The following is a 25,233-nucleotide window of genomic DNA, read 5'->3' on the forward strand; positions in this document are numbered from 1 at the left end:
TGCTGATGAGGATAGGGATCGCTTGGAAATACTACACTTCTTTGTGCATTTAAGTTGTAATATTTAGCATTTACACTTGCCCCTTGAATAACATGTATTTAAACTGCATGGGTTTTTTCCCCCCAGTAAATACCTGTACTGTTTTCTATCTGCAGATGTAGGTCAAGTAAGAGAAAGAAAGGGAGCAAAACTTCAATATGTGGTTGCTTCTCGTGCACCTCCGACTGGGGACCTGGCCCAAAACCCAGGCATGTGCCCTGATTGGGAATTGAACCAGCGACCCTTTGGTTCTCAGCCTGGCACTCAGTCCACTAAACCACACCAGCCAGGGCTGGTCTGTGCTATTTTATAAAAGGAACTTGAGCAGTTGTGGATTTTATTGAGGGCAGGTCCTAGAACCAATTCCGCATGGATACCAAAGAACAACTAGGTTTTGGACTCAAGCCATATGTGGATTTTCTACTGTGCAGGGGTTGCTGCCCCAAACCCTGCATTGTTTAAGGGTCAGCTGTATTTCCCTGGCCATTGTGGCCCAGTTGGTTGGAGCATCATTCTGTAACTGAGACGTTGAGGGTTCGATTCCCAGTCCGGGTACATACAGGAGGCAACCAATTGATGCTTCTCTCTCACGTCAATATTTCTTTCTTCCTTATTCTCTAAATAGCAATGAAAAAATGTCCTTGGGTGAGGAGAAAAAAAAGTCAACTGTTTTTAGCACCTGCTGTGTGCTAGGCACTCTTCCTTTGCTCTATTCACCTGTCACAGCGGCCCTGTGAGGTCATTAGGACTTCACTTTACAGGTGAGGAAGCTGAAGTTGCAAGGGGCAGAGTTTGCAAGGACTCCGGCCCAAGTGCATCACATAACAAAGTCTGTGTGCTTGAGAACAGGCTGTCCTTCTTGCCTAGTCAGTGTTTGAATAAAGGGGTGTCACACATTTGAAAGTTGAGGTGCAGAGTCTCGGGGTTAGTGGTCAGCCCCCCGCCCCCTTTACTGGGAAGCTGCCCTCTCGGCCCCCACCACCTCACTCATTAGTCCATCTCCGCCTGCCCGCCTCTCCGCCCACCCCTTGTCTCTTGCCATCCTGCATGAGCTGCATTAGTTGAGCTCCCTGCTTCCCACCACGCGGTAATACTAAGTAGAAATAGTGAGTTGGCTGCGCAGATACGGGATCCTGAAAAGTCTGTCTGTGCCCCTCCCACCGCACAAGGGGATTTTGGCATGCTGCCCCTGGGACTCGAGTCTGTGCTGGCTCCTGGCTGACGGTGGGCCTGCGGGGCCGAGAGCAGCGCCGTATCTCCTTTTCCACACCACCAGTAGCCCCTGCCTTGCCATAGTCAAGGAGGGGGGACTCTGAACGGCCTCAGCCTGCCACCTTCCTCCCCACATAGAATGGGGTCCCCACGTGAGTCCCGCCTCACCCCACTTCTCCCTTCCCCTCAACCTGAGAAAATCACCCTACCGTCAGTAAGCCTGTTTACTAGGAAACACCAGGGAAGCACCCTAAGGTTGCACTGGGCAGGTTTTGGACCCATCCTCCCACCAGGGGACACAGGATTTCTGGTGAGCTGACCAGGCACTGGACAAGGGGGTGAGACTTCCAGCTCCTGGCCTGGCTCCTCCTGTGGAAGCCCCTCCCCTGTCTGCAAACAGAGGGCATTAGAGCCGGGGTCCTTTCTGCAGCTCTAACACTTCACAACTGCTCTTAGGCAGGTGCAGGGTGGGGACTGGAGTGTTTTCTGAATTGGGCTGGGTCAGAGATGGTTGCTACAAGTTTCAGAATTCAGAGGTGGGAGGAGGGGGCTGGGTGGTGCCTGTGCAGAGATTTGGTTTTCGTTGTGAGTTTTTTCAGATGCCAGGTGCTATATATAGATTGGGGACTCCAGTGTGTGTGTTTGCCTGGTAAAGGTAGGTGGGAGGCTGGGAGGGGACTCTGAGAGGGATGTGTAATTGAGGTCAGTAAGCCTAGTCTTTTTTCCACCCTCCCGCGGGGCTTGACAGCAGCTCCTGAGCCTTCCCGGGTTTCCCTAGGTCCCACAGGATTTGAACAGATCTAGGAATATTTTTTAAAGGCAGAAGTAGTTCTGTCTCCCTGGTGGACTCTTGTGTCTCTTGGAGGACTTGGTTCTTCCTTGGGGTAGGGGCAGCCCGAGACCCTAGCTGGGAGCAGAACAAGAGCAGGCCGCTGTGGGTCCTCGGGACAGGTGGCCGTTAGCTAAGGGTAGGGCTTTTTCGGCAAACGTCACACAAGACTGATGGAAGAATGTTCTGCGTGTGTCCAGACTTCCCTGGATGTTCCCTGTCAGCTTGGGATTTGGCGGAAGCGGAGGGAATCAGTGGGGTCTTTTAGTGGTGGAAGTGCTTTCCCCTTAACTGGAGACTGAGCTTTTAGGGCTTGACCATGAGTCCTTTCATGACCTTGGTGAACAAAACATCAGGCAGGGTGATCATAGGATCTGACTCTTCCAGTTTTGAAAGAGTTTTTGTTAGAAGAAACAGACAGGGAACCCAAAAACTTTGCCTTACCTTTTCCGAGAAAGTCTTCAGGAAAAACTCATCAACCAAACCTGATTCCCGTTTCCATCTTGTCAGTGAACTTGTTGCGGGCCCTCGCCTGTGTTTGTCCTGGGAGCGCACAGGGGGTGCGGGGCCGGGAGCGCCGGGCCAGGAGGAGCGGCTGCCACCAGAGCGCCGGTGTACGGTGTACTGGAGGAGGCTGACCCTGTAAGGAAATGGCTGCCTCTGCCAGCGTCCTTGTTGGAAGCAGCCTCGGCAGGGCACTGGGTGGTGGTAGGCTTCTCTGGGCCAACCCGGGATTAGCAAGAAAAATCAGTGTGGGGTAAGCCTCTCTCTGGCCTCAGGGTTCCACCCTGCAGGGACAGAGAGAGTTCTGGCTCTCTGCTGCCCAGCACTGGGGCTGGGGCGAGCTGGGGAACTGGGTTCCACGGTCGCATGCCTCCCGGGCGAGTAGGGTGTCCCGAGGGGCCGGTGGCTCTGCTCCAGAGCGGAAGCCAAGAATGCAGTGCCTTTCCAGTTAGAATCGGGCCAGGACTTGCTCTGCTCATTAAGGGAACGTGGGTCTGGTCAAGGACTAGAACGTTCCTTTTGAGACCAGCCCTGCACATTTCTCTGCTCAAGAGAGTGGGGGCAGCTCTCGTCCCGGCATGGCTGACCAACAGTGGGGGCAGAGCAGTGGAGGAGTGGGTGAGAGCAGAGTCCCGCGAGGCTCTGGGGGAGGGAGGGTTCAGAAACTCCTGTTCTTCCGAACGTGTTGAGAACACAAGTGGAGGTGTAAAGGGGACCAGGCCTGTTACCGCCACTTCCTACACACACACGCGCTCGCGCACACACACACACGCACTTTGTTTTCTTTTTCAAAGCTTACACCTGTCTTTTTTTGAAACTGCTAGAGAATTCCAAACAAAATTAAATCACTATAAACATACTACTTTACTCCATAACTACTTAGTTTTATGTCCTTCCAGAGTGGCCACTATGTAGATGTGAATATACACATTTTTATTTGTTTTACAAAAGTAGGGTTGTAACTTTCCTCATTTATTATTTATCTCTTCCTATCAGTAGAGATCATCATCTTTTCATGGCTATAAACGTTGTTAAACTTTAATTGAGCCAGTTCCCTACCGTTGGACATGCACTGTATTTTGCCGTGTATAACGTGCACTTTCCCGCCCAACTTTTTGAAGAAAAATAAGGATGCGCATTACACGTGGTGTAGTGACTACATGCCATGGCCATAATAACCCCGTGTATGATGCGCACAGAAACGTGGGTGTGCACGATACTTGCCAAAATGCAGTAAGTTGTTTTCAGTGTTTTGAAGTTATAGGCACTTTGCACTTTGATGGACATCTTTGCACGTAACTCTGAACCCTGGTCTAATTTGTATCAAGATAAATTCCTAAAGGCAGAATCATTGAGTCAAATGAGGTGGGGGGGTCTCACTTTTTCTTTGGAAGCTTGCAGGGTAGACAGGATTTTCCTGAGTGACTGTCTCTCCTGTTGACCACAGGCCATTGAGGACCACGCCGGCCCTCTGCGTGAGGGCTTAGGAGAGGTTCCTGGGCTTCTGGGCTGCCCAGTTAGAGTTTGTATTTCACCTCCCCCGTGACCGCTAGCCCATGTCTGCTCCCACACACAGTCTCCTAGAATGTTAGAATCAGAGAGGGTCTTGTAGACCCTTCCTGCATGGAACCTGAGGGCTAACTCTGGCATGGACTCAGTCTGCCCTGGACTCACCCTCTCCAGGCCTCGGGGCCCTTTTTACAAGAGGGCACGGGGCTGCGGGAGCTCTCCCACTTCAGAGTCCAGTGCTGGGGCTGGGGGTGGCCGGTTGTTTCCGTGAGCTCACTTTCTATGATTTCTCCAGACAGGCTGGTAAAATTGGCATTGGCGTGTGAGCACATGTCCTTTAACTCACTGCCCTGTCTGCCTGTGGCTGCATGGTGGAGCGGGAGTGGTGACGGCAGTGAGGAGCTGGTGGTGGCCCTGCCCCACAGGTTCTGAATAACCATCTCTCCCTTCTCGCTCCCTCAGAACCTTCTGCTCCAGCCAAGGTGGTGAGGGCAGCAGTTCCCAAACAGCGCAAAGGCAGCAAGGTAAGGAGTGGGAGTGGGCCACCCAAGGGGGGGGGACTTGCTGGAGGTGGCAGCCTCCTTCCTGTTCTAGCTGAAGGCTTCTGAGCTGCCAGGTAGTTCTGGATTCTTTCTAAAGAGCAGGGAAGCCGCTTCTGGGGCTCCAGCATTGATGGTGGTGGGCAGACTGATTTTGGTCCCTGATTTCTTGATGGAGCTGCGTTTGGGGTGAGGAGATGAAGGGCACAGGCAGGGTTACCCCAGCGCCCTCATAGAATGTGCCTTGCAGGTTGGTGACTTTGGAGATGCAATCAACTGGCCCACACCTGGAGAGATAGCCCACAAGAGTGTGCAGGTGAGTCGGAGGGGCAGGATGGCTAGGATGGAATTCTGTCTACGTGTACACATTTTTGGCTTCGCAAGCTTTCAGAGCTTCAAGTCTTACCTTAAGAGGAATGGGTAGTATAATTGGGGCAGCACCGAAATAGCTAGAAGTCACTGTTTGCGCCCTGGCTGTGTATCAGGAATTGCCAGGTGCAGTCTGTTCATCATTTCATCTAACCCTCACAGTGACTCCAAGGTAGGCCCTTGAATAATTCCCCTTTTACACATGAGGCCACTAAGGCTGGGAGAGGTTAGTTACTGTCCCTTGAGGGCCAAGTGGGACTTGGGAGTCACGAGTATTGCATTATTCCAGAACCTGTGTTCTCCATCACTGCACGTGAATTGCCAGCGAGTGAAGCGGGAGAGTGGTCGTTGGCCAGGTGCCCCTAGACCACGTGTCTTGGGGAAGCTGTGTAGCTGTACTTAGTCCTAGCAGAGGGAGGGGCTCCTGGTCAGTCCTGTCCTTCCCTGTGCTTTTGTTCTAGGCTGACGGTCTAGGTCCCTCCCTGGTTGTGGCCACCGGCCTCCAGTTGGCAGATAGGGTAGGTGTGGACAGGCGTCGGACCAGCCTCTCCTCCATCCCCCGCAGACTACCTGGACATGGTCCCGTTGCAGGGAGTAAACATTTGACTTTTGCGAGCCCCAGTCCCTCTGTCCTGAAGGTTGTCTCCCACCTCCTGCCTGTTGGACCACGCTTCCCAGGGAAGGCGTCTCAGGCATGAAAACAGGACCTTTAGAATTTATCAGCCCAACCTGCTCTCACGTGCTCCAGCTACTTCTCCCCTGTCTTTCTAGTGACGGGGGCTCCCTTCTGTCCCATCCCAAGAGACTCTCAGACTCACCACACCTGTCACTTTACTTCCTGCTGCAGCCACAGCCCCACAAGTCTCAGCCTGCCCGTAAGCTGCCACCCAAAAAGGACATGAAGGAGCAGGAGAAAGGAGAGGGGAGTGATAGTAAGGAGAGCCCGAAAACCAAATCGGATGAATCAGGGGAGGAGAAGAATGGGGATGAGGACTGCCAGCGAGGGGTTCAGAAGAAGAAAGGTGAGTGACTTGGAGCAGGGCTTGGGAGAAGGTGGCAGGCGGCACTCTGAGATGGCAGGGTGTGAGGGCTGCAGAGGACTCTTGGGGGGTCCCTGAGATGCCCTCGGGTGGCTGGCTGGCTGGCTGGCGCAGGCCCCTGGGCCAGCGGTCTGCACCTCTGCCGCCAGTCCGTCAGATTCTTCTCTCACTAGACAAGCATTGGTAAGCCTGTTGGGAGCGCGGGGCTCTGGCAGTGCACAGGACAGGTGAGGCTCCGCCTCAGAGTACTGTTTGTAAGTCTCGATGCGTTGCTCCCCTGTGAAAGATTTCACTAAAAGACAAGAGTTCTCATTGCTCTGGCCGGAGCTAAGATTAGGGCACAAGTTTGGCTGGTCTAATAGAGATCCAGACTAACAGTGTTTTAAACAAGATGAAATTTACTTCTCTCACCTGACAGCTCAGGGTCAGTAGACCAGGCCCCGGGTAACAACTCTTTGATTCCTCATGTCTTGCTTTGGTGTGTCGGGGCCTCTCATGTAAGACAGCTCGTCCCTATCCCCTCATCGTAGCTAGCAGGAAGGGACAGGGAGAGCGGCTCCCTTTCAGGGACTCCACCTGGGGTTGACTGCCTTCCTCAGCTCTCCGAGCCAGACCTTTGGCACGAGCCTAAGGGGAGCAGGGGGAGCGCCGTCCTGATGCTGGGCAGCCATGTGTCTAGCTCCAGAATGGGGTTCTCTGACCATGGAGAAACCGATGTTAAGAGTCAGTCACCCAGCAGTGTCCATCACCCCGAGGTCCATGACCTCCTTATTTAAATTAAATTAAATTAAATTTTTATTTTACTTAATTTTAATTTTCTTTCATTCATTCATTCATTCATTCATTCATTTTCATTCATTCTCACCTGAGGATATGCCTCGATCAGTTGCCTTTTTCACATGTCCCAGCCAGGGACTAAACCTGCAACCAGCCATGTACCTTAGCTGGGAATCGAACCCACAACCTTTCAGTTTATGGGACAATGCTCCAACCAACTGAGCCACACCGTCCGGGCCTATGACCTCCGTATTTTAAAGATGAAAATGATGTCCAGCATGGAAGAGGAATTTGCCCAAGGTCACCAGGCTGTGATTCAGGCCTGAAGCCCCACACTGGGGAGGAAGGTTGTGGGTAGAGATGGCTGGGAAGGGCCTCCTGCAAGCCTGTCTCGTGTGCCCATGCTGTCCTCCAGGGAACAAACACAAGTGGGTCCCATTGCAAATAGACATGAAGCCTGAGGTGTCCAGAGAGAAACTGGTCTCACGCCCTGCCCGCCCACCAGAGCCAAGACACACACCTGCCAACCGTGGGGAGATCAAAGGTATGTGCCACCGACTATGGGGGGCCTGGGCATGGAGGTCCCTCGGGCCTGACCCAGAGCCCTCTCTCCTTGTAGGGTCTGAGCCTGCCCCCTACGTGCCTGTGCCTGTGGCCCCCCCTACCCCAGCCTGGCAACCAGAAACCAAACCGGAGCCTGCCTGGCCCGACCAGGATGAGACATCGAGTGTGAAGAGTGATGGGGCTGGTGGGGCACGGGCTTCCTTCCGCGGCCGTGGACGGGGGCGTGGTCGTGGCCGGGGACGCGGCCGGGGTGGCGCTCGAAGTACGTGAGGCCCCTTTGGGCTCCTCCGGGATGTCCCAGGGAGTGCGGCGGGGCGGTGGGCAGGGGTCGCCTCTCCCTCATGGCCCTCGTTTTCCTTGTAGCCCATTTTGACTACCAGTTCAGCTACCGAAAATTCGATGGTGCAGAGGGGCCTCGAACCCACAAGTACATGAACAACATCACCTACTACTTTGACAATGTCAGCAGCACTGAGCTTTACAGCGTGGACCAGGAGCTGCTCAAGGACTATATCAAGCGCCAGATGTGAGTGGGAGGGCGTCTTCTCTCTGGACGGGCGGGTGGGGGTCTGGGGGCTGCCTGAGTTTGGCAGCTGGCCAAAGTGGGGCTGCATGGGCCCTCCAGTTGCTGCCCTGGCTGAAGCTAAGAAAGATGACTTTCATCTTTTAAGTTAATTTTTCACAAAGTTATTATTACAGAAGTAATACCATATTTACCTTAGGAAAATTATAAATTGCCACTAACAAAATGGAGAGCAAATGTCTAGACTCAATCCCTGTCTATGCTTCTGTTTGTAATGGCTGTGTTGCCAGAATACTAGCGAATGCTTATTGAGTCCTTACTGTTGGTGACTCTGAAGTGCTTGACAGGCATTCTTATATTTATTTAATCCTGCAGTTATCGACTTACTCCCTCTGAGCTGGGTCTTAACTCCATCTTATGGATGAGTAGACAGGCCCAGTTCCTTGCCTGTTGTCTCAACTAGTAAGTGACAAGGCACATAGTTGAATCCACTTCTCTGATGGCAAAACCCTAGCTCCAAACTACTCCAATTTGTTATCTTTCAGTCCAGCGAGGGAGCCACACAAGGAAATAGATGTGGCATCGTGGCACGTAGGATGTGATAGTGGTTTAGAAGCAGAAGAGAGGGAGTTTGCCAGGCATGCAAAGGGGCTGACGGGCGGAGGGATGGCTTCACCCAAGGTTAGGGAGCCACAGGTGGCTACCATTTCTTTCAGTCCCTAAAACCAATGTATGTACACTGGGGGTTCAGGGGTTAAGTCAGAGGCTGCTGAGGTTGCTGGGGTGCACGGCAGAACTGGGAAGACCTACCTATACATGAAGCAGCAGTTACACCCATTCTCCCCTCCACCTAGTGAATACTACTTCAGCGTGGACAATTTACAGCGAGACTTCTTCCTGCGACGGAAAATGGATGCTGACGGTTTCCTTCCCATCACTCTTATTGCTTCCTTCCACCGAGTGCAGGCCCTTACCACTGACATTTCACTCATCTTTGCGGTATGTCTCCCTCCCTGGGGCTGGGGGGCAGGGGAAAGCATGGTCTCGGATTACGGAGCTGGAGTTTGGGCCCCCATTTGATTCCCTCTGCTAAAGATCGAAGGCTTGGCCAGCCTCTCTCCCCACCTCCTCCCAATCTCTCTCTCTCTCTCTCTCTCTCTCTCTCTCCCTCCCTCTCTCCCTCTCCCCCCCACCTCCCTCCCTCCCTCCCTTCCTCTCCAACTCGTGGCCCATCTTAATTCCATCTACCCCCAATCTGTTTCCTCCCTCAGAGTACTTTGAAGACAGTATCTGGTAACGAGTACCTATCTCTAAAAGATAAAGACTTATTTTAAAAAATAACCACAATATTATTATCCCATGTAAAAATATCAGTAATTCCTTAAGATCACCTATATTTGGTAAAGTTGCCAATTCACTCCAGTTGTCAAAAATAATTTCTTTTAGGCCCTGGCCTGTGTGGCCCAGTTGGTCGGAGCGTTGTCCCGTAACCAAAGGGTTGCAGGTTCAATCCTCGGTCAAGGCACATACCTGGGTGGTGGGGTCAATCCCCAGCCAGGGTGCGTATGGCAGGCAGGCAGTCGATGCTTCTCTCTCGCATTGATGTTTTTTCTTTCCCTTCTCTTCTCTAAAAGCAGTGAAAAAATGTCCTCAGGTTAAATAATCTTTTTTCTTTTAGTAGTTTATGAGACCCATGTATTGTCTTAGGTCCCCCCTGCCTTGTTCTTGTAATTTATTATTTGAATAAACTGGGTTGTATCTCTTGTGGGACACAGTGGTGTCATCTCACACGTCCTGTACTCCAGATTTTTTTGTAAATTGGTGATCTAAAGGCCTGGTCAGATTCAGATTTGGGGTTTTTTCCTCCCTCCTTGTCAAGAGTACTTGGTAGATAATTTGGTTCTTCCCCTTGTGATAAAGCTTCTACTGATGACCCTTACCTGTTATTTCACTGGGGATTAAAAAGGATGATCCTCTAATTTTATCAATCCATCTTCATTTGTTAACTGAAATACCTCTTTAAGGAGGATCTTTGCTTCACCAACAATTTAGTTCCCAAGAGGTATATAATTTATACAGGAAGGATAGATGAATGCTTGATCTTTACTTTTATTAACCAGTTTTCAGAGTTATGAGTTGATCCCCAATAACCTTCAGTGGTAACCAGTGAGGTCTGGGCTTTTGTTTCTTTTTTCGGATTTTTAAATTTTTGTCATTATCAACTTACAGATTCAGACATACTCTGTTTATTTCAATGTATCGGGGTTGTCCCACTCAATCACATTGTCCTGCATTTGGCCAGTGGGGCACTGGTACGCCTCGTACGTTTCCTGCTCGAGGTCTGGAATTGACCATCTGGTGGGGGGATCTGGTTCTTCTATTTTGGGGAAATGGTATATAATATTTAGGTGCCACACGTTTGCGTTAAAGGGATATTAATTGCTACTTGATTGGTCATTGTTTCTAGAGGTTTTGAGGGGGGGGTTGTTTTTTAGTACACCATGAGGTTATATTGATATTTTTCTATTAAAATTGAGGACTACAGAGCCATAACTGCCATCATAATATTTCTACAACTACTAAAAACTGGGTTTTCTCCCTTCTACTCACAGAGTCAAATGACTGTATTTTCAACTTAGGAAAATAAATTTTGGACGGTTATGTCTGTAACTCGATAAGTTAGTTTCATCTTGCTCTCAGGTTGTTTTACATTTGTGTAAAACATATACATGATTCCAAGTCAATAAAGTATATTCACAGAAGTCTGACTTAAAATTCTCTCATCTCTACCTCCCCCCCTTCCCCTATAGGTAACCTTTTTTGAGTCGTTCCATTAGAAAGTACGCACATGCTTCTAAACTTACTTGTCTCTTTCCTCTTTCTTAGATGAGTGGTCACATGTGACACGTGCATTTCTCCACCCGTTTTATGTTTCCACTTAACCTGTCTGGGAGAATAGGAGTATGTAGTAGAAAGATACTCCTCTGTCCTTTCTGCAGCTGGACTTGCATCTTTTCTGGTTTTGCCAGTATGGCTGGTATAAATTCCCAGGAGAAGAACAGCTGAGCTAAAGGGCAGGTGCAGGTGCAATTTCCCTCGCTGTCGCCTGGTCCTCTTCCCCGTGACGGGCCTTTTGCGTTCGCAGCTGCAGCACCTGAGAGCGCCTCTCCCCAGTCTCGCCAGTAGGGGATGCAGAGACACTTCAAAGTGTTTTCATTGTCTCTTTGTTTTTGGGTGGTTTTCTTTAAGATTTTATTTATATATTTTTATACAGAGGGGGAGAGAGGGAGAGAAACATCCGTGTGGTTGCCTCTCATGTGGCCCCCACTGGGGACCTGGCCCACAACCCAGGCATGTACCTTGACTGGGAATTGAACCAGTGACCCTTTGGTTTGCTGCCTGCGCTCAATCCACTGATCTACACCAGCCAGGCCTTGTCTCTATAAAGATCTTATTTAAAAGAACACTTTCTTCCCCTCTCTACTCTTTGCCTTTTTCCTAGAGATAAACACTTGTAAATTTTACCTGTTACTCCTAGAAAAATTTGTATTCATATGTTTTTACTTAAACACCAATGGGGTTTTATACTCACTGACCTAGACCTATTTTTTGTGGCTCCTTCCACCTCAGCACCTGGGAAGCTACTTTTTAATGTCTGACTAGATTTCCATCCAGTGGAGGCGCCATAACTTTTTTAAATTGCCTGTGTGGTGGCAAGTAAGGAAGCGTTCACATTTTTTCCTGTTACAGGCAACATTGCTATGAATGGTCTTTTATGTGTATCTTAACACGTATTGTCACCTGCTCATGCAGGTGTTTCTCTGGGGCAGATTACTGGATGTAGATGGAAGGGTCGGAGGTAGGATGTCTCGCCGTGTACCAGTTATGGCAGGTGGTGCCAGCGTTTAATACTCCTGCCTGCACTGGACTTACAGCTGAGCCCGTGGGGTCATCTACCGGCTTCTAAATCTCAGTCTGTTTAAGTCTTCCCTCTACCCCCTCTCCCTCCTTCTCCCCTGCAGGCCCTAAAAGACAGCAAGGTGGTGGAGATTGTTGATGAGAAAGTTCGCAGGAGGGAGGAGCCAGAGAAATGGCCTCTTCCCGGTCCCCCAATAGTGGACTATTCCCAGACCGATTTCTCCCAGCTTCTCAACTGCCCTGAGTTTGTGCCCCGCCAGCACTACCAGAAGGAGACAGGTAGGTACCCTGCCGGCGTACAGGTACCTCCCCTTGCCTTTGTCCCCCAGCCAGCGGGCTTTCTCAGGGCTGGCACCAGGAGGAGGAATGGGAGGGATGAGGACCTCACCTTTCCACCCTTCAGAGTCGGCGCCTGGCTCTCCTCGTGCAGTCACCCCAGTGCCAACCAAAACAGAGGAGGTCAGCAACCTAAAGACGCTGCCCAAGGGCCTGTCTGCCAGCCTGCCTGACCTGGATTCTGAGAACTGGATTGAGGTGAAGAAGAGGCCTCGGCCATCCCCAGCACGACTCAAGGTGGGTGCGGCCTGTCGCCTGTCGTTTGCCGTGGGTTGTAGGCCCTAGGCTGGAGTGCTTGGAGAGGGTATCACAGAGCTCTTGGCTCCGAAGGGCTGTCGGGCAAGCTGGTGGCTCGCTGTGGTAGTGTGAGCTGAGGTCACCGGTGGCTGCAGGAGCTTGATGTGGCCTGTTTCCACTGTTAGTGGTGATTTTCACAGGAGGAGAGCATGCAGTTTCTGCCAGCAGTGTTCAAAGTTTCTTGATGCTTGGCTGTTCTTTTGCCCCATCTCAATCCCTGGGGCTGCATTTGAAGTGCCTTTTCCCTGCATTTGTTTTCACTGCACCTAAATAAGCCCCTCAGGCGCTCAGAAGAGGGGAGAGGGGAAGCATATTCACAGCTTGAATGTGCAGCTGGAGTCTGCAGAATAGAACATAGGTCTCCTGTCTCTTGTGGCCAGTGACTTTGGGACGCTTGTTTAAGATCTCAAGGCCTCAGTTTCCCTGTCTTTGAGATGAAGGAGGGGTTAGACTGCTATAGAAACAGGAAAGCAATATGGGAAGAGTAGGAATTGAGTTCGCTGTTAAAGCAGTGTTTCACTCTCAGACTGAAGTCACTGCCCCCCTTCCCGGGAGCAGGCTTTTGCTCCATCCGCCTTCCCCTCCCTGCACCCTCTTTGGTCTAGGGCTTGTGAGAAGGCCTCAAAGATGACCTTGGACTTCGGGCCTTTTGAATTCTGCACTCCCCTTTTCCATTGTACCACTGTAGTCCGTTTTTTCAGGCAGCCTTTCCTGACTCTGCTCCTTCCTGCCCCTGCTGGTGAAGTGCCCCTCTCCCTGTGTACTTGTACAGGTCCTGTTTGTAGTCTTGACCATACCACCTTGCACTTGGCTGGCTGGTGGTTGGCTTCTCCCACTCAACTGTGAGCTCCTTAGGTTCAAGGACTTTGTCCTGTTTATTATTCTGCTTTTAGGGTTCTTCACGCAGGGCCTGGTACCAGTGGATATTTGCTCATTCATTAAACAGTGGAACATCCGCTGTCACTAGGTCCCAGTCTAGGTACTGAGGATATGAAGAGCAGTGAGGCAGATGTGGTCCTTGTCTCTCAAAGTGTTATGGGGAGGTGCTGGGTGGATGATAAATGATGATTCAGTCTGTTGAACTGCCGCCCACCCGCTCCCAGGCGAGGTGCTGCGTAGGCTCTGGGGGTGAATGAGAACACAGTATCTGCCTGCAGGGAACTGGGCAGCTCATGGCCTACGAATGACTGATGTGAGCTGTGTGTAGAGAAACCTGGAATCCTGTGGGACATCCTTTCCCCTCGAAGCTGCCTCCAAGGCACATGTGACTTACTGGCATTATCAGGACACAGTTGTGGCGACCCAGTGTTGAGGGGCTGAGACCTCCATCGTAGGACAGCTACAGCACCTGGTCTAATGACACCCTGGTGATTCTCTTTCAGAAGTCCGAGGAGCCCAGGTTCCTCCACCAGACCTCTCTGCCTCAGCAGCTGCCCTCTCAGCAGCTGCTGTCCAAGGATCAGGATGAGCAGGAGGAACTGGATTTCCTGTTTGACGAGGAGATGGAGCAAATGGACGGACGGAAGAACACCTTCACCGCCTGGTCTGATGAAGACTCTGACTATGAGATTGACGACCGGGATGTCAACAAGATCCTCATCGTCACTCAGACTCCACCTTACATGCGCCGGCACCCAGGGGGGGACCGCACAGGCAACCACACCTCCCGTGCCAAGATGAGCGCTGAGCTGGCCAAGGTCATTAACGATGGGCTCTTCTACTATGAGCAGGACCTGTGGACTGCAAAGTTCGAGCCTGAGTACTCCCAGATCAAGGTAAGGTTCCGACACGGCAGTGAGGGGGGGACGTGGGGTGCCTATAGCAAATGGGGAAGAAGGCTAGTGAGCTGCGTGACCTTGGGCACAGAAAGGATTAGATTGTCACTTCTATTCTTAAGTATTTAAGTGTATATAAAAATGTAAAAGCCTTTGAGGAGCTTGCTTTGTGTTTGGAAAATGGAGAAAAGATAAGTCTTTTAAAAATCATTGCTGTTTGGAAACAGTAAAAACCTCTTGTAGATTTCTGCAGGGTGGATGTATGTGGGGGGGGTGGGGGGGGCCTGTATAGTAAGTAGTGGTGTGTTTGGTGGGGGTGAAGAGAGGAGCAGAAAGAGATTGGGGAGGAGTCTGCACTGAGCTCCGAGGGAGCTGGAGTCCTGGTCTGTCTGGTTGCAGAGAGGGCTGGGCTAGTTCTCCCCCTCCCGGGTTAGCACACTGTGCCCCGGTGACCGGGGTTGAGGAATGACGATGGGGCAGCCGAGAGCCTGGGGACCAGAATTCCACGTATGTGGACATGGGAGCTGTCCTCCCCAGCTTCCTGCAGGTCTTGATTCCTAAACAGGCTAGGGCAGTCCTCTTACTAACATCTTTCCCCACCCATCTCGTGTTCTCTGCAGCAAGAAGTCGAGAACTTCAAAAAAGTCAACATGATCAGCCGGGAGCAGTTTGACACACTAACCCCTGAGCCACCTGTGGATCCCAACCAGGAGGTCCCTCCGGGGCCACCCCGATTCCAGCAAGGTGAAAGGCGACACTGGGGACGTCGGCCTGGGTTGGAGGGTCTGGAGCCCTCTGGTGGGGGGCCTCCAAGGATAGATCAGTCCAGGGCCTGCTCCTGCTCGCTGACCCCGCTCTGCCTCTGCAGTTCCCACCGACGCCCTGGCCAACAAGTTGTTTGGTGCTCCTGAGCCCTCCGCTATCGCCCGCTCTCTACCCACCACTGTCCCCGAGTCGCCAAACTACCGCAACGCCAGGACCCCCCGCACTCCCCGGACACCACAGCTCAAAGACTCAAGCCAGACTCCACGGTTTTACCCGGTGGTGAAGGAAGGACGGACACTAGATGCCAAGGTGAGGCGCTCCCGCTGGGCTGCTGGGAGTCTTGGGCCCACTTTGTTGCATCTCCGTGCTTGGCTTCACCCCCTTGCCTGCTCTAAACCAAGAGAGTGCCCGATTCCCCACCTGCTCTGAGTTCTCGGGCTGGTGGGCCCGCCTGGGTGTGGGAGTGGTAGCCCCACGGAGCCCGGATGAGACCTAAGGAGGACTGACCGGGTTTGGTCTCTTGGGCAAGTCACTTCACTCCTAAGCCTCGACTCCTTCCCTTGTGAAGTGGGCACATCAGCTGCTAGATGTGGACGTTGTGGCGGAGTAGACAGGAAGGTGGGCTGTAGATTGTGTGAGAGGACACACACGTGAGGGTCTAGAAACGCTTGACGCTCCTTGCCTTGTGTGAGTATAGGAAATAACGAGCCCTGGACTGACCTTTGCAGATGCCTCGGAAAAGGAAGACGAGACACAGCTCCAACCCGCCCTTGGAGAGTCACGTGGGGTGGGTGATGGACTCCCGAGAGCACAGGCCCCGGACGGCTTCCATCAGGTGCGGGGCTGCAGGGAGGGGGACCGGGCTGGCCCTGGGGCAGGGAGGAGTGCCGAGAGATCGATGGGACCTTCATCTGAACCCAGAGAAACGGGACTGGTCCGGAGAGCCGCATCCAAGGCCTGGAGAGGGGGCTTCTTTCTCAGGCGGCGGTGTCACGGCCGCGTGGGGCTGGATTCTCAGAAAGTGTTCCGGGTCGGTTTCAAAACAGGACGTGTGCTGCCTACCTAGGGTGGCCAGGGAGCTGAACAAAAACACATTCCTGCGTCCTCCTGGGGGAAGGACCCAGACTCCTTTTTATTCATTTTTAGCAAAATAGCCCCAGTGTTCCCTGATCCAAAGCAAGGTTTGGGAACTACTGACTGGTGTACTATTTCCTGAAAAGATGGTACAAACCGGAAATAGGCATTTTAAGAAAAAGGTAGTGGATTAACCTATACTTGCTCATTCAGGAAAGGTAAATGTTGACTCGGGATAAATCAGTAGTTAAAAGCTCAGGTTTAGGCATTGTCTACAAATCGCATCGTTTAAACAGCTGCATGACTTAGGATGAGTCTTCCAATTTCTGTCAACCTCAGTGACCCCTTTGTAAAACTCTCTGAAGTTGGATGCAAAGAGCAAGTCAGACACATGGGTATAAGTCAGAGGCCTAGTACAGTACCGGGGTCTCCCTGTTGGTTGTCCTGTCAGGGGCTGGATCTTGGCTGAGGGAGGAAACTGGAGGGGCCCCTGCTAACCTGATAGCCAGTTGCTCCAGGGAACCCGGTGACACTGTCTCTTTCGTGGCCTCTGTAGCTCCAGCCCGTCAGAAGGGACGCCTACGGTTGGCAGCTATGGTTGTACCCCTCAGTCGCTGCCCAAGTTCCAGCATCCTTCCCATGAGCTGCTCAAGGAAAATGGCTTCACACAACATGTCTACCACAAGTACCGTAGGCGCTGCCTTAACGGTAAGAAGCACAGGGGGGAAGGGCTGGGCCCACACTCTAGGGCTACTGCTTAGGTCTAGAGTGTCGGTGCTCGTGGAGTAGGTGGCTTTTCCCTGACCCCAGAACAAATGGTACGACGTTACAGCACGAAGAAAGGAAGATAGACTCAGGCCAGGTAGTGTTGGAATACAGAAGGCTGAAAGTTGTGTTGCTCAGAACACTCCTGTTCTTTGATCTTCTACTGATATTTAAACACATACACTCACAAGCCCTGCCTGTGTGGCTCAGTTCTGCGGGGCATCATCCTGCAAACCGAAAGGTCTCTTGATTCCCAATCAGAGAGCATGTGCTGCCTGGGTTGCAGGCTCGGTCCCCGGTTGGGGTGTGCACAGGAGGCAACCGACTGATGTTTCTCACACACATCAATGTTTGTCTCCCTCTTTCTCCTCCCTTCCCCTCTCTGAAATTAAAAATAAAATTAAAAAAATCAAGAGTTGGCCCCAGTTGGTGTGCCTCAGTTGCTTGGAGTATCATCTCATGACCAAAAAGTTGCGAGTTTGGTTCCTGGTACAGGCACATGCAGGAGACAGTCAGTCAATGCTTCTCCCTCCCCCTTTGTATCTCTAAAATCAATGAAAAAATGTCTTCAGGTGAGGGTTTTTTAAAAAAATCAAGTTTCCCCCTTTCTGGCCAGACTACCAGCTCCACCGTCGCCCACTGTGCTGTGGTCTCCTGTCTGTCACAGACGGTGTGCGTGAGACAGCACACGTTCGCTAGAGCGGGCTGCCCACCTGCGGCGTGGGCCCGACCCAGCCAGCAGCCTGCTTCTGTGGAGCGCTTGAGCTGACAACAAGTTTTCCGTTTTTAAGAGGTTGTGGAGGGAACCCATATGTGGCTTGCAGTGCCTAAAGTATTCACTCTTTGGCCCTTCACAGGAGAAAGTTTGCTGACCCCTGCCCTAGACGATAGTCTAAGGAAGAGCCTCTCTAGGTGCTCTCACGTGTTTCCTTTTATCACAAATGAAGTGCCTTTTCACCGTAGGCTCCTGTCAGGTTGGCTGTCAAGTGCTCGAAACCAGTCTTAATACTCACGTGCAGTTACTACCTCACCCAACCCCCTTTCATTCAGCAAAGCATGGCTGCTAAATGCTTGGTTCCCCCCCCCCCCCCTTCAGTGCTTGGTTCTTTATCTTACTTTCCTCTTCCTCTGCATGGACGTGTGTGTGTGTATAGTAACAGCTTTATTGAGATACAATTTTCATACCAGGCAATTTACCCATTTAAACTATACAATGCACCAATGGTGTGGAGCACTGGCCTGTGAACCAAAGGGTTGCTGGTCTGATTCCCAGTTAGGGCACATGCCTGGGTTGCAAGCCAGGTCCCCAGTAGGGGGCACACGAGAGGCAACCAACATTGATGTTTTTCTCCTTCTCTTTCTCCCTCCCTTCCCCCTCTCTAAAAACAAATAAAATGTTGAAACTGTACAGTGCAATCACCAGAAACAATTTTAGAGCATTTTCATTGCCACAGAAAGAAGCCCTGGCCCCCTGTCATTCACTCTTTAACACTCTCCCTTGCCCCCAGCTCCTCCCAGGCTTCTATGAACACCAGTCTACTCTCTTTCTTGATAGATTTGCCTTTTCCGGACTTTTCGTGTTAATGAAATCATATGTGGTTCTTTGTGATTTGGCTTTTCTCCCTTAGCATATTTTCAGGGTTCATCTAAGGTGTAGTAGCATATATCGGTACTTCATTAATTTCATTGCCAAACAACACTCCATTTTATGGATATGTACTACATTTTGTTTATCCATAATTGATGGGCATTTGAGTTTCCACTTTTTGTCCATTGTGAATAGTGTTGCTATGAGGTTTCCTATGCGCAGAAATTCCTATGCGGAGTTTCTGAGTGGACATGTTTTCGTTTATCTTTGGTGGAAGAGTGGAGTGGTTGGGTCATGTGGTAGCTCTACTGTTAACTTTTGGGGGAACAGTGAGATTGTTTGGTTCAAAAGTGAGGGCACCGGCCCTGGCTGGGTAGCTCACTTGAGTAAAGCATGGACCTGATGCACCAGGGTTGCAGGTTCAATCCCCAGTCATGGCACCTTCAAGAATCAACCAACGAATGCATAAATAAGTGGGATAGTGAATCTCTGTTTTTTGCCTCTTTCTTCTTTCCTCTCTCTCTCTCAAAATCAATCAGTAAAAAATATTTTTAAAGTGGCAGCAATTTATTCGCATCCTCCCAGTACTTGTTCTTGTCTGTCTTTACTGTGGCCACCCTAGCAGGTGTGACGTGGTACATCAGAGGCTTCGGTTTGTGCTGTCCTGATAGCTAGTGATGCTGACCGTTCTCCCGTGTTGGCCACATGTGCATCTTCTTTGGAAAAAGGTCTATTCAGATCCTTTGCTTATTTTTTTAACTGAATCGTTTGTCTTTATTAGTGACTTATAAGAGTTTTTTATGTAGTCTAGATACAAGTTTCTTACCAGATACATGATTTGCAAAAAAATTTTTCCCATCCTGTGGGTTGTCTTTTCTTTGTAATTAGTGTCCTTTGAAGCACAAAGATTTTAATTTTTCTAATCGAATTTATCAACTTTTTTTAAGTGTCTCGTGCAATGATGTTGTGTACTGTTTTTTAATGTTTTCCCTTTGTGCTTGTTAATATTGTAGGACTCCTAAAATAATTATTGGTAATGAATAATGAAGAATGTAACTTGTCGGAATGTACAGACTACTTCTTGTGTATGCTCTTCTTTGTTCTAACTACACTTGAGCACAGTACTGTTTGAGGTGAAGAGCTAGACCCAGATGACCTGGTTCGGAAGCTCATGCCACCCGCCTCTGGTGAGGCACAGGCCCAGAGTCCAGCAGCAGGGCCTGGCCCAGAGTAGTTAGTGCTTGACACATCTCCGGGGGCGGGGGGCGGGTGCTCAACACGGGAACCGGGAGGTGCTGGAGCAAGGACCCAGGTCCTTGAGCTCTGGGATCCGATTGTCCTGTGAAGCCTGGGCAGCCCAGTCCTGACGTGTCTCTCCTTCCTTCCCCGCCAGAGCGGAAACGCTTGGGCATCGGCCAGTCTCAGGAGATGAACACTCTCTTTCGGTTTTGGTCCTTCTTCCTCCGAGATCACTTCAACAAAAAGATGTACGAGGAGTTCAAGCAGCTGGCTCTGGAGGATGCCAAAGAAGGCTACAGGTGAGTGGGTTGGAGGGGAGGGGCTCTCGCTGGTGCTTGCCAGGCGATTAGGGGTCCCTGATGGGTCTGCTTCCAGAACGGTAACTGGAAATGGCTTGTGTAAGTACTTTATTTAAAATGTATTGTTTTTGAGTGAGTAATACATTCACATGGTTCAAGATTCAAAGAGTTGAAAGATTACATAGTGAAGAGTCTCTTCATCCCTTTCTCCCGCCATCCAGTTCATTTCCCCAGAGTTAGCCGGTATGGTTAGAATCATGTGGGTCCGTTCTGAACATACTTTGCTCGCGTAAGCACAGGCATACACCGGTATAGCCTCCCTACCCACCCCTTTTATTTGCACAAAAGATGACCTCTCTTATGTATGCTTTTGCTTCTTGACTTTCTGCTTAGTGGTATATTTTGAAGGTCTTACCAGCCCGCTCTGGGGGCCCCAGTTGATGGGAGTGGCGTCCTGTGCGCCAAAAGTTTGCAGGTTCCATCCCTGGTCAGGACGCATGTGGGCGGCAGCTGATCGATGGGTCTAGGTTGTTGTCAGTATTTGACTAATTTAAAAAACCTCTCGAAGGATTCTTCTCTTTTTTACTGAAATAAAATCTGTTTTCTAAGCAATTTGAAAAGAACAGAAATGCTCAGAAAGCTACAGTCCAAAGACGACCCATATTAAAGCTCTGCCATATTTCATGTTTTTCTAGATCATCCTATGAATGAGACACATTTTGTGTCTTATCATTTATAAGCATGAGCATTTCTCCACATTGTTAAAATAATTGACTTTTGGGGGCTTTTTACAGAAGTTATGTGTTTTTGCCTAAAAACTTAGAAAATGTAAATAAGATCACTTAAAAAGTACCAACTCCCCAAGATAACCAGTGTTAATATATTTAAATATATGCCCTTCTAGATTTTGTATGCATACATAGATGTAAAATTTACCCGTTTACAAAAATGGGTTAATTCCACACATGATACTCTGGAACATGTCTTTTCCACTTGATAATATCTCAAAGCATTTGTCAGTATCATCAGTGAATATTTACATTGTCATTTTTAATGGGTTATTATTCCATTGAACAGATATACCGTGTTTTGCTTCACCACTTATCTATTCTTAGACACTTGGATTTTCTGTAATAATTCTATGAACAGTTTTGGTGCATCTGTAAAATCTAAATCTGCATTTTTGGCCATTCCCCTGCGGCGTTCCTGGAAGTGACATTTCTGAGTCATTGACATGAACAGACCTACTAACTGGTGCAGTCAGATGGCTTTCCAGAGAGCTTATCCCAGGGACTGGCAAGCTTTTTCTGTAGAGGGACAGATGACGAATATTTTCTGCTTTGTGATTGCAGCTGCGACTACTCAGTTCTGCTCTTGTAGCAGAGAGCAGCCAACGACAGTTCACAAGTGAACTGGAGCACACAGGCGGTGTGGTCGGGGGCTGCTGTTCACCCGGCCAGAGTTTGCCGGCCCCTGGTGGGCTGTACACGTTAATGTTGGAGCCGCCCAGGCTAGCAGTAAATGTTAGCTTTCCTACAGAATTTGCTGTTTCCTCGATAACCCACTGCCATTAGACTCTTGCGGTTCATCTGTGAGTTCATTCCCCTGGTTTAAGGTGAAGAAACTGAGTCCTTGTTTCACTGCCTTGTGTTTTGCAGATATGGTTTGGAGTGCCTTTTTAGATACTACAGTTATGGCCTAGAAAAGAAGTTCCGGCTGGACATATTCAAGGATTTTCAGGAGGAAACGGTGAAGGACTATGAAGCTGGTGAGAGCCCCGGCGGTGGGCACTCTGTGAGCTCCGGCCATCTAGCTTCCTCCTTCCTCCCCAGCTCGACCTGGCTCTGCCTGGTCACGTCGCACCTCTCTCCCCTCGGTCTCAGCTTCTCCTCCCCAGCCCAGCTCTCCCTACTTCTCTTTCCTCTTCCTCTACAGGGCAACTCTATGGGCTGGAGAAATTCTGGGCCTTCTTGAAATATTCCAAAGCCAAAAATTTGGACATCGACCCCAAACTTCAAGAATACCTCGGCAAATTCCGACGTCTTGAAGACTTCCGAGTGGATGTAAGTAAAAGTCTCTTTCTCACCCTGGTTGCCCTGGAAAGAAAACTGGACCCGAGATCAGGAAACCTGGGCTCTGGCCCCAGCTGCACCACTGGCCCAGGGACACCGCCCATTCCCAATTTGGGCCTCGTCTCTCTGCCTCTGCAAAGCCGAGTGTGAGAAGTGGGCAGTGAAGGCTAACTGGAGGGGTTATGTGTTTCTCCTGCCTCGCCTGCCCACAGTACAAATGGCTAAACTGTCACGATGCTCTTTCCCTTTTATCTCACACCCTGCCTTGCTGCTGTGCCCTAGTTGGTCTGGGTGGGTAGCCAAGGTGAAATGTTTTTGATCTTAGTGGAAGAGGCCAGTTCTAACCCCAGGAGTTTATGTTGTTTTTTCTCCACCTCCACCCTGCTCTGCTGTCTTTTTGGAGTGGTAACTCAATGGTGACATCCAGTGGTGGATCGGGGTTATTGCTACTGGGTTTTTCAAGGCAAAGGGTGGTTGGAGTAATTGGAATGAGTCTCTGTGTGCAGTCTTCAGGGACTCCAGTGATGAGTGAAAGACTCTTCCTTCAGAGAGTGTACAATGTAGTAGGGATATGCCACTATTCCCTTGAAACCTTTTAGAAAAAAGGCAAATAAAAGTAAACAACAATAGTAGTTTACATTGTATTTTAAAAGTTGCCATTGATCGTTTACTATGTGCTAGACATTTTGCATTGTCCTCCTTTAACCTGTATAAAGAGGTGAAGTAGGAAGGTTTCATGGTGTCATCCCCTGACCAGCAGATAAACAAGCCCACGGCCACCCAGTGAGATAATGGCTGCACTGCCTAGGGCTCCCAGAATAAAGATGAGTAGGTTGTTGTCCTTCCTTCAGCACTCTTCCCTGAGGGCTGGAGGTGGGGGCAGGGGGACATGTGCCGAGAACCCTTGGAATGGGAAGACCAATTAGGGCGGGGCAGAGTGGGCTCAGCTTTGGCGCCCAGAAAGGGAAGGAGATCTCTTCAAAGTTACAAGACCTTCAGCAGTGGCGCACGCAGCCCAACTGGATCGATCATGGTCTCACCTCTAGATCAGTGTCCTTTTTAGGGCCTTGAGGGGACGACACAGTGCCGGGAGCCTTTGGGCCTTGTGAGCTGAGCTGTCTCGGCCTGTGTCATGCCACATTCCTCATGTTACCCCGGAGCAGTGGTCTCTCCCCCTAACGGGAACAGGAACTCCTGTGGATAAAAGCCCGGGCGTCAGCAGCGCATGGGCCAGGCCCACGTTTTGTCTTCACCGGTTACCAGCCATGGGGACCCGGGCACATTGCTCTTCTGTGCTTCGGTTTCCTCATCTGCAGTATCGATGCGCGGGTCTGCATCCAGGCGTGGTGCGGACCCCATGAGCAAGTGCGTAAAGTAGCCAAGTGTGAGCGAGGTCCTGGCGTGGGGATGTGCTCAGGGCAACTCGTAATTTGTTCTTAGGGTTAAGCCTACTCGTTATCTACATCACATTTTCAGGTGGGAAACAGGAGTTTCCTCAGACGGCGCTGCCAAGGCGGGGAGGACAGGCGTGGGTAGCACCCCCTAATCACCTGTCATTCCCTCCTCTATCACAGCCCCCCATGGGTGAAGAGGGCAGCCACAAGCGACACCCAGTGGCAGCAGGAGGTGGCGGCGGTGAGGGCAGGAAGCGGTGCCCCTCCCAGTCTTCCAGCAGGCCCGCCACTGTGGTCAGCCAACCCCCCACACCACCCACCGGCCAGCCCATCCGGGAAGATGCCAAATGGACAAGCCAGCACTCAGACGCACAGACTTTGGGAAAGTGAAAGAACCTGTCGCCCTGGGGGGGTTTGTGGGGGGTGGGAGTGGGCAAGACTCCGTGGGGGTGCCCAGTCCCAGGAGAGGGGACAGAGAAGGAGCAGGCCTGGATTCACTGGGATGGGCCTTCGTGCTGAGCAGCAGCGTGCACACCATTTGGGCTGTCAGAGGTACCCCTGGGCAGGAGCCTCCACACGTCCCTTCCCCCTCCTCTCTTCATGCCTCTTTGTCACAGCCTAGCTTCTTCTAAGGGGGGAGGGACGGGGGGAGATTTTATATATATATATACATATATATATACATATATATATCAAGTTTTAAATTATTGATAGTTCATTTGGATTACCAAAATCACTCTAGCCCTGCCCACGGCAGATAGGCCGCAACCCTGGTCCCTGCCCCACGGCCTCCTGCTCCCTCTCAAGCCAACTATGCAGCCCACACGAAGGCCCGTGGGCACCATCGCCCGGCACTGTCCCATGGGAGGCTCTGGCAGCGCCCCTGGGCCCCACGGGCACTGGCCCCCTTGTCATCTGGGGCTTTCCATCGCCGTGTCCTCTACCCGCCGTCCCCACCATGCCCTTCTGCCATTTTCCGGGAGAAGGAAACCAAAGGATCTGAACATGGAGTTGGGGGGGGTTCCACCTCCCCGCACTCCTCTCTCCCCGTGCCCCATACTCCCCAGCCCAGAGAGACGCTGCTCATACCAGAAAAGACTATTGAAAGATGATTTATTTTATTTTTCTCTGACCTTTCCATCCTTGGGGAAGAAGGAAAAAAAAAAAAAGGACAAAACTGACCTTAAAAGACCAAAAAAAAAAAATCAGAAAACCCCCACCTAATCCACAGAAAGTGATGTTTATTTCCTACCCTTGGAATTCTTTTTGTTTTATTTTGTTTTGTTCTTGGAAATAATATTTCTTTTAAAAGTTGCCTTATTGTGGAGCGGGAATCTGAAATACCCAAATGCCTGTTTTCCTCGGTGGAGTCGACTCAAGCTCCCACCTTCTCTGGATGTGCCTGGGCTGGATTGGCTAGGGTCTCTCTCTGGACTGATTTGCATGTACAGCGCCTCCAGCCTCGGGGGCCAGAGAGTCGGGGATGGCTCAGGTGAGAGCCTCGCCCCACGCATCCCTGCTGTTGCATCGTTTGAAGCTGACGTCCTGTGTCTACACTGCTGCCACTGTCGTGTCCTCGCTCCGCTTGCTGTTGCCTCACGCCGGGCCCTGCCCTGCTGTGACACTCGTCATCCTACCCCACGGCCAAGTTTGCTTCAGACTGTTAGAGAAGAGCGTTGGCCTGGAGCTGGGACACGCCTGTCCTCAACTTGACCGTCCCCCCATCTCGGGGAGAGATGAACACCTGGCAGGCTGAGGCTTGGAAGTGTTGTTCTGTGTTGCCTGGAAAGATCTTGGAGACCTCAA

The 25,233-nt window shown here is 50.8% G+C and overlaps 1 protein-coding gene across 5 annotated transcripts in view; it reads left to right on the top strand.

The window, feature by feature from the left end:
- The window catches only part of LARP1 (La ribonucleoprotein 1, translational regulator), a 76,884-nt gene extending 52,288 nt beyond the window's left edge, over positions 1-24,596 (top strand). For 3 of the 5 annotated variants that reach the window (XM_036014847.1, XM_028528219.2, XM_028528220.2), the window contains 18 exons: positions 4,556-4,617; positions 4,883-4,948; positions 5,849-6,023; positions 7,234-7,362; positions 7,438-7,644; positions 7,746-7,908; positions 8,760-8,904; positions 11,928-12,102; positions 12,227-12,396; positions 13,839-14,231; positions 14,852-14,975; positions 15,100-15,305; positions 15,725-15,831; positions 16,627-16,778; positions 19,817-19,961; positions 21,620-21,729; positions 21,897-22,024; positions 23,608-24,596. In XM_036014847.1, the coding sequence (XP_035870740.1) occupies positions 5,900-6,023; positions 7,234-7,362; positions 7,438-7,644; positions 7,746-7,908; positions 8,760-8,904; positions 11,928-12,102; positions 12,227-12,396; positions 13,839-14,231; positions 14,852-14,975; positions 15,100-15,305; positions 15,725-15,831; positions 16,627-16,778; positions 19,817-19,961; positions 21,620-21,729; positions 21,897-22,024; positions 23,608-23,817 (2,688 nt within the window). In that variant the 5' untranslated portion in view covers positions 4,556-4,617; positions 4,883-4,948; positions 5,849-5,899 and the 3' untranslated portion in view covers positions 23,818-24,596. Of the gene's footprint in view, positions 1-4,555; positions 4,618-4,882; positions 4,949-5,462; positions 5,520-5,848; positions 6,024-7,233; positions 7,363-7,437; positions 7,645-7,745; positions 7,909-8,759; positions 8,905-11,927; positions 12,103-12,226; positions 12,397-13,838; positions 14,232-14,851; positions 14,976-15,099; positions 15,306-15,724; positions 15,832-16,626; positions 16,779-19,816; positions 19,962-21,619; positions 21,730-21,896; positions 22,025-23,607 lie in introns of all 5 variants that reach the window. The other 2 variants (XM_036014846.1, XM_036014845.1) reach the window with 1 other exon arrangement.
- The last annotated feature ends 637 nt before the right edge of the window (positions 24,597-25,233 follow it).

Source organism: Phyllostomus discolor, chromosome 13 (genome assembly GCF_004126475.2).
Source record: "Phyllostomus discolor isolate MPI-MPIP mPhyDis1 chromosome 13, mPhyDis1.pri.v3, whole genome shotgun sequence".
NCBI classification, from domain to species: domain Eukaryota; kingdom Metazoa; phylum Chordata; class Mammalia; order Chiroptera; family Phyllostomidae; genus Phyllostomus; species Phyllostomus discolor.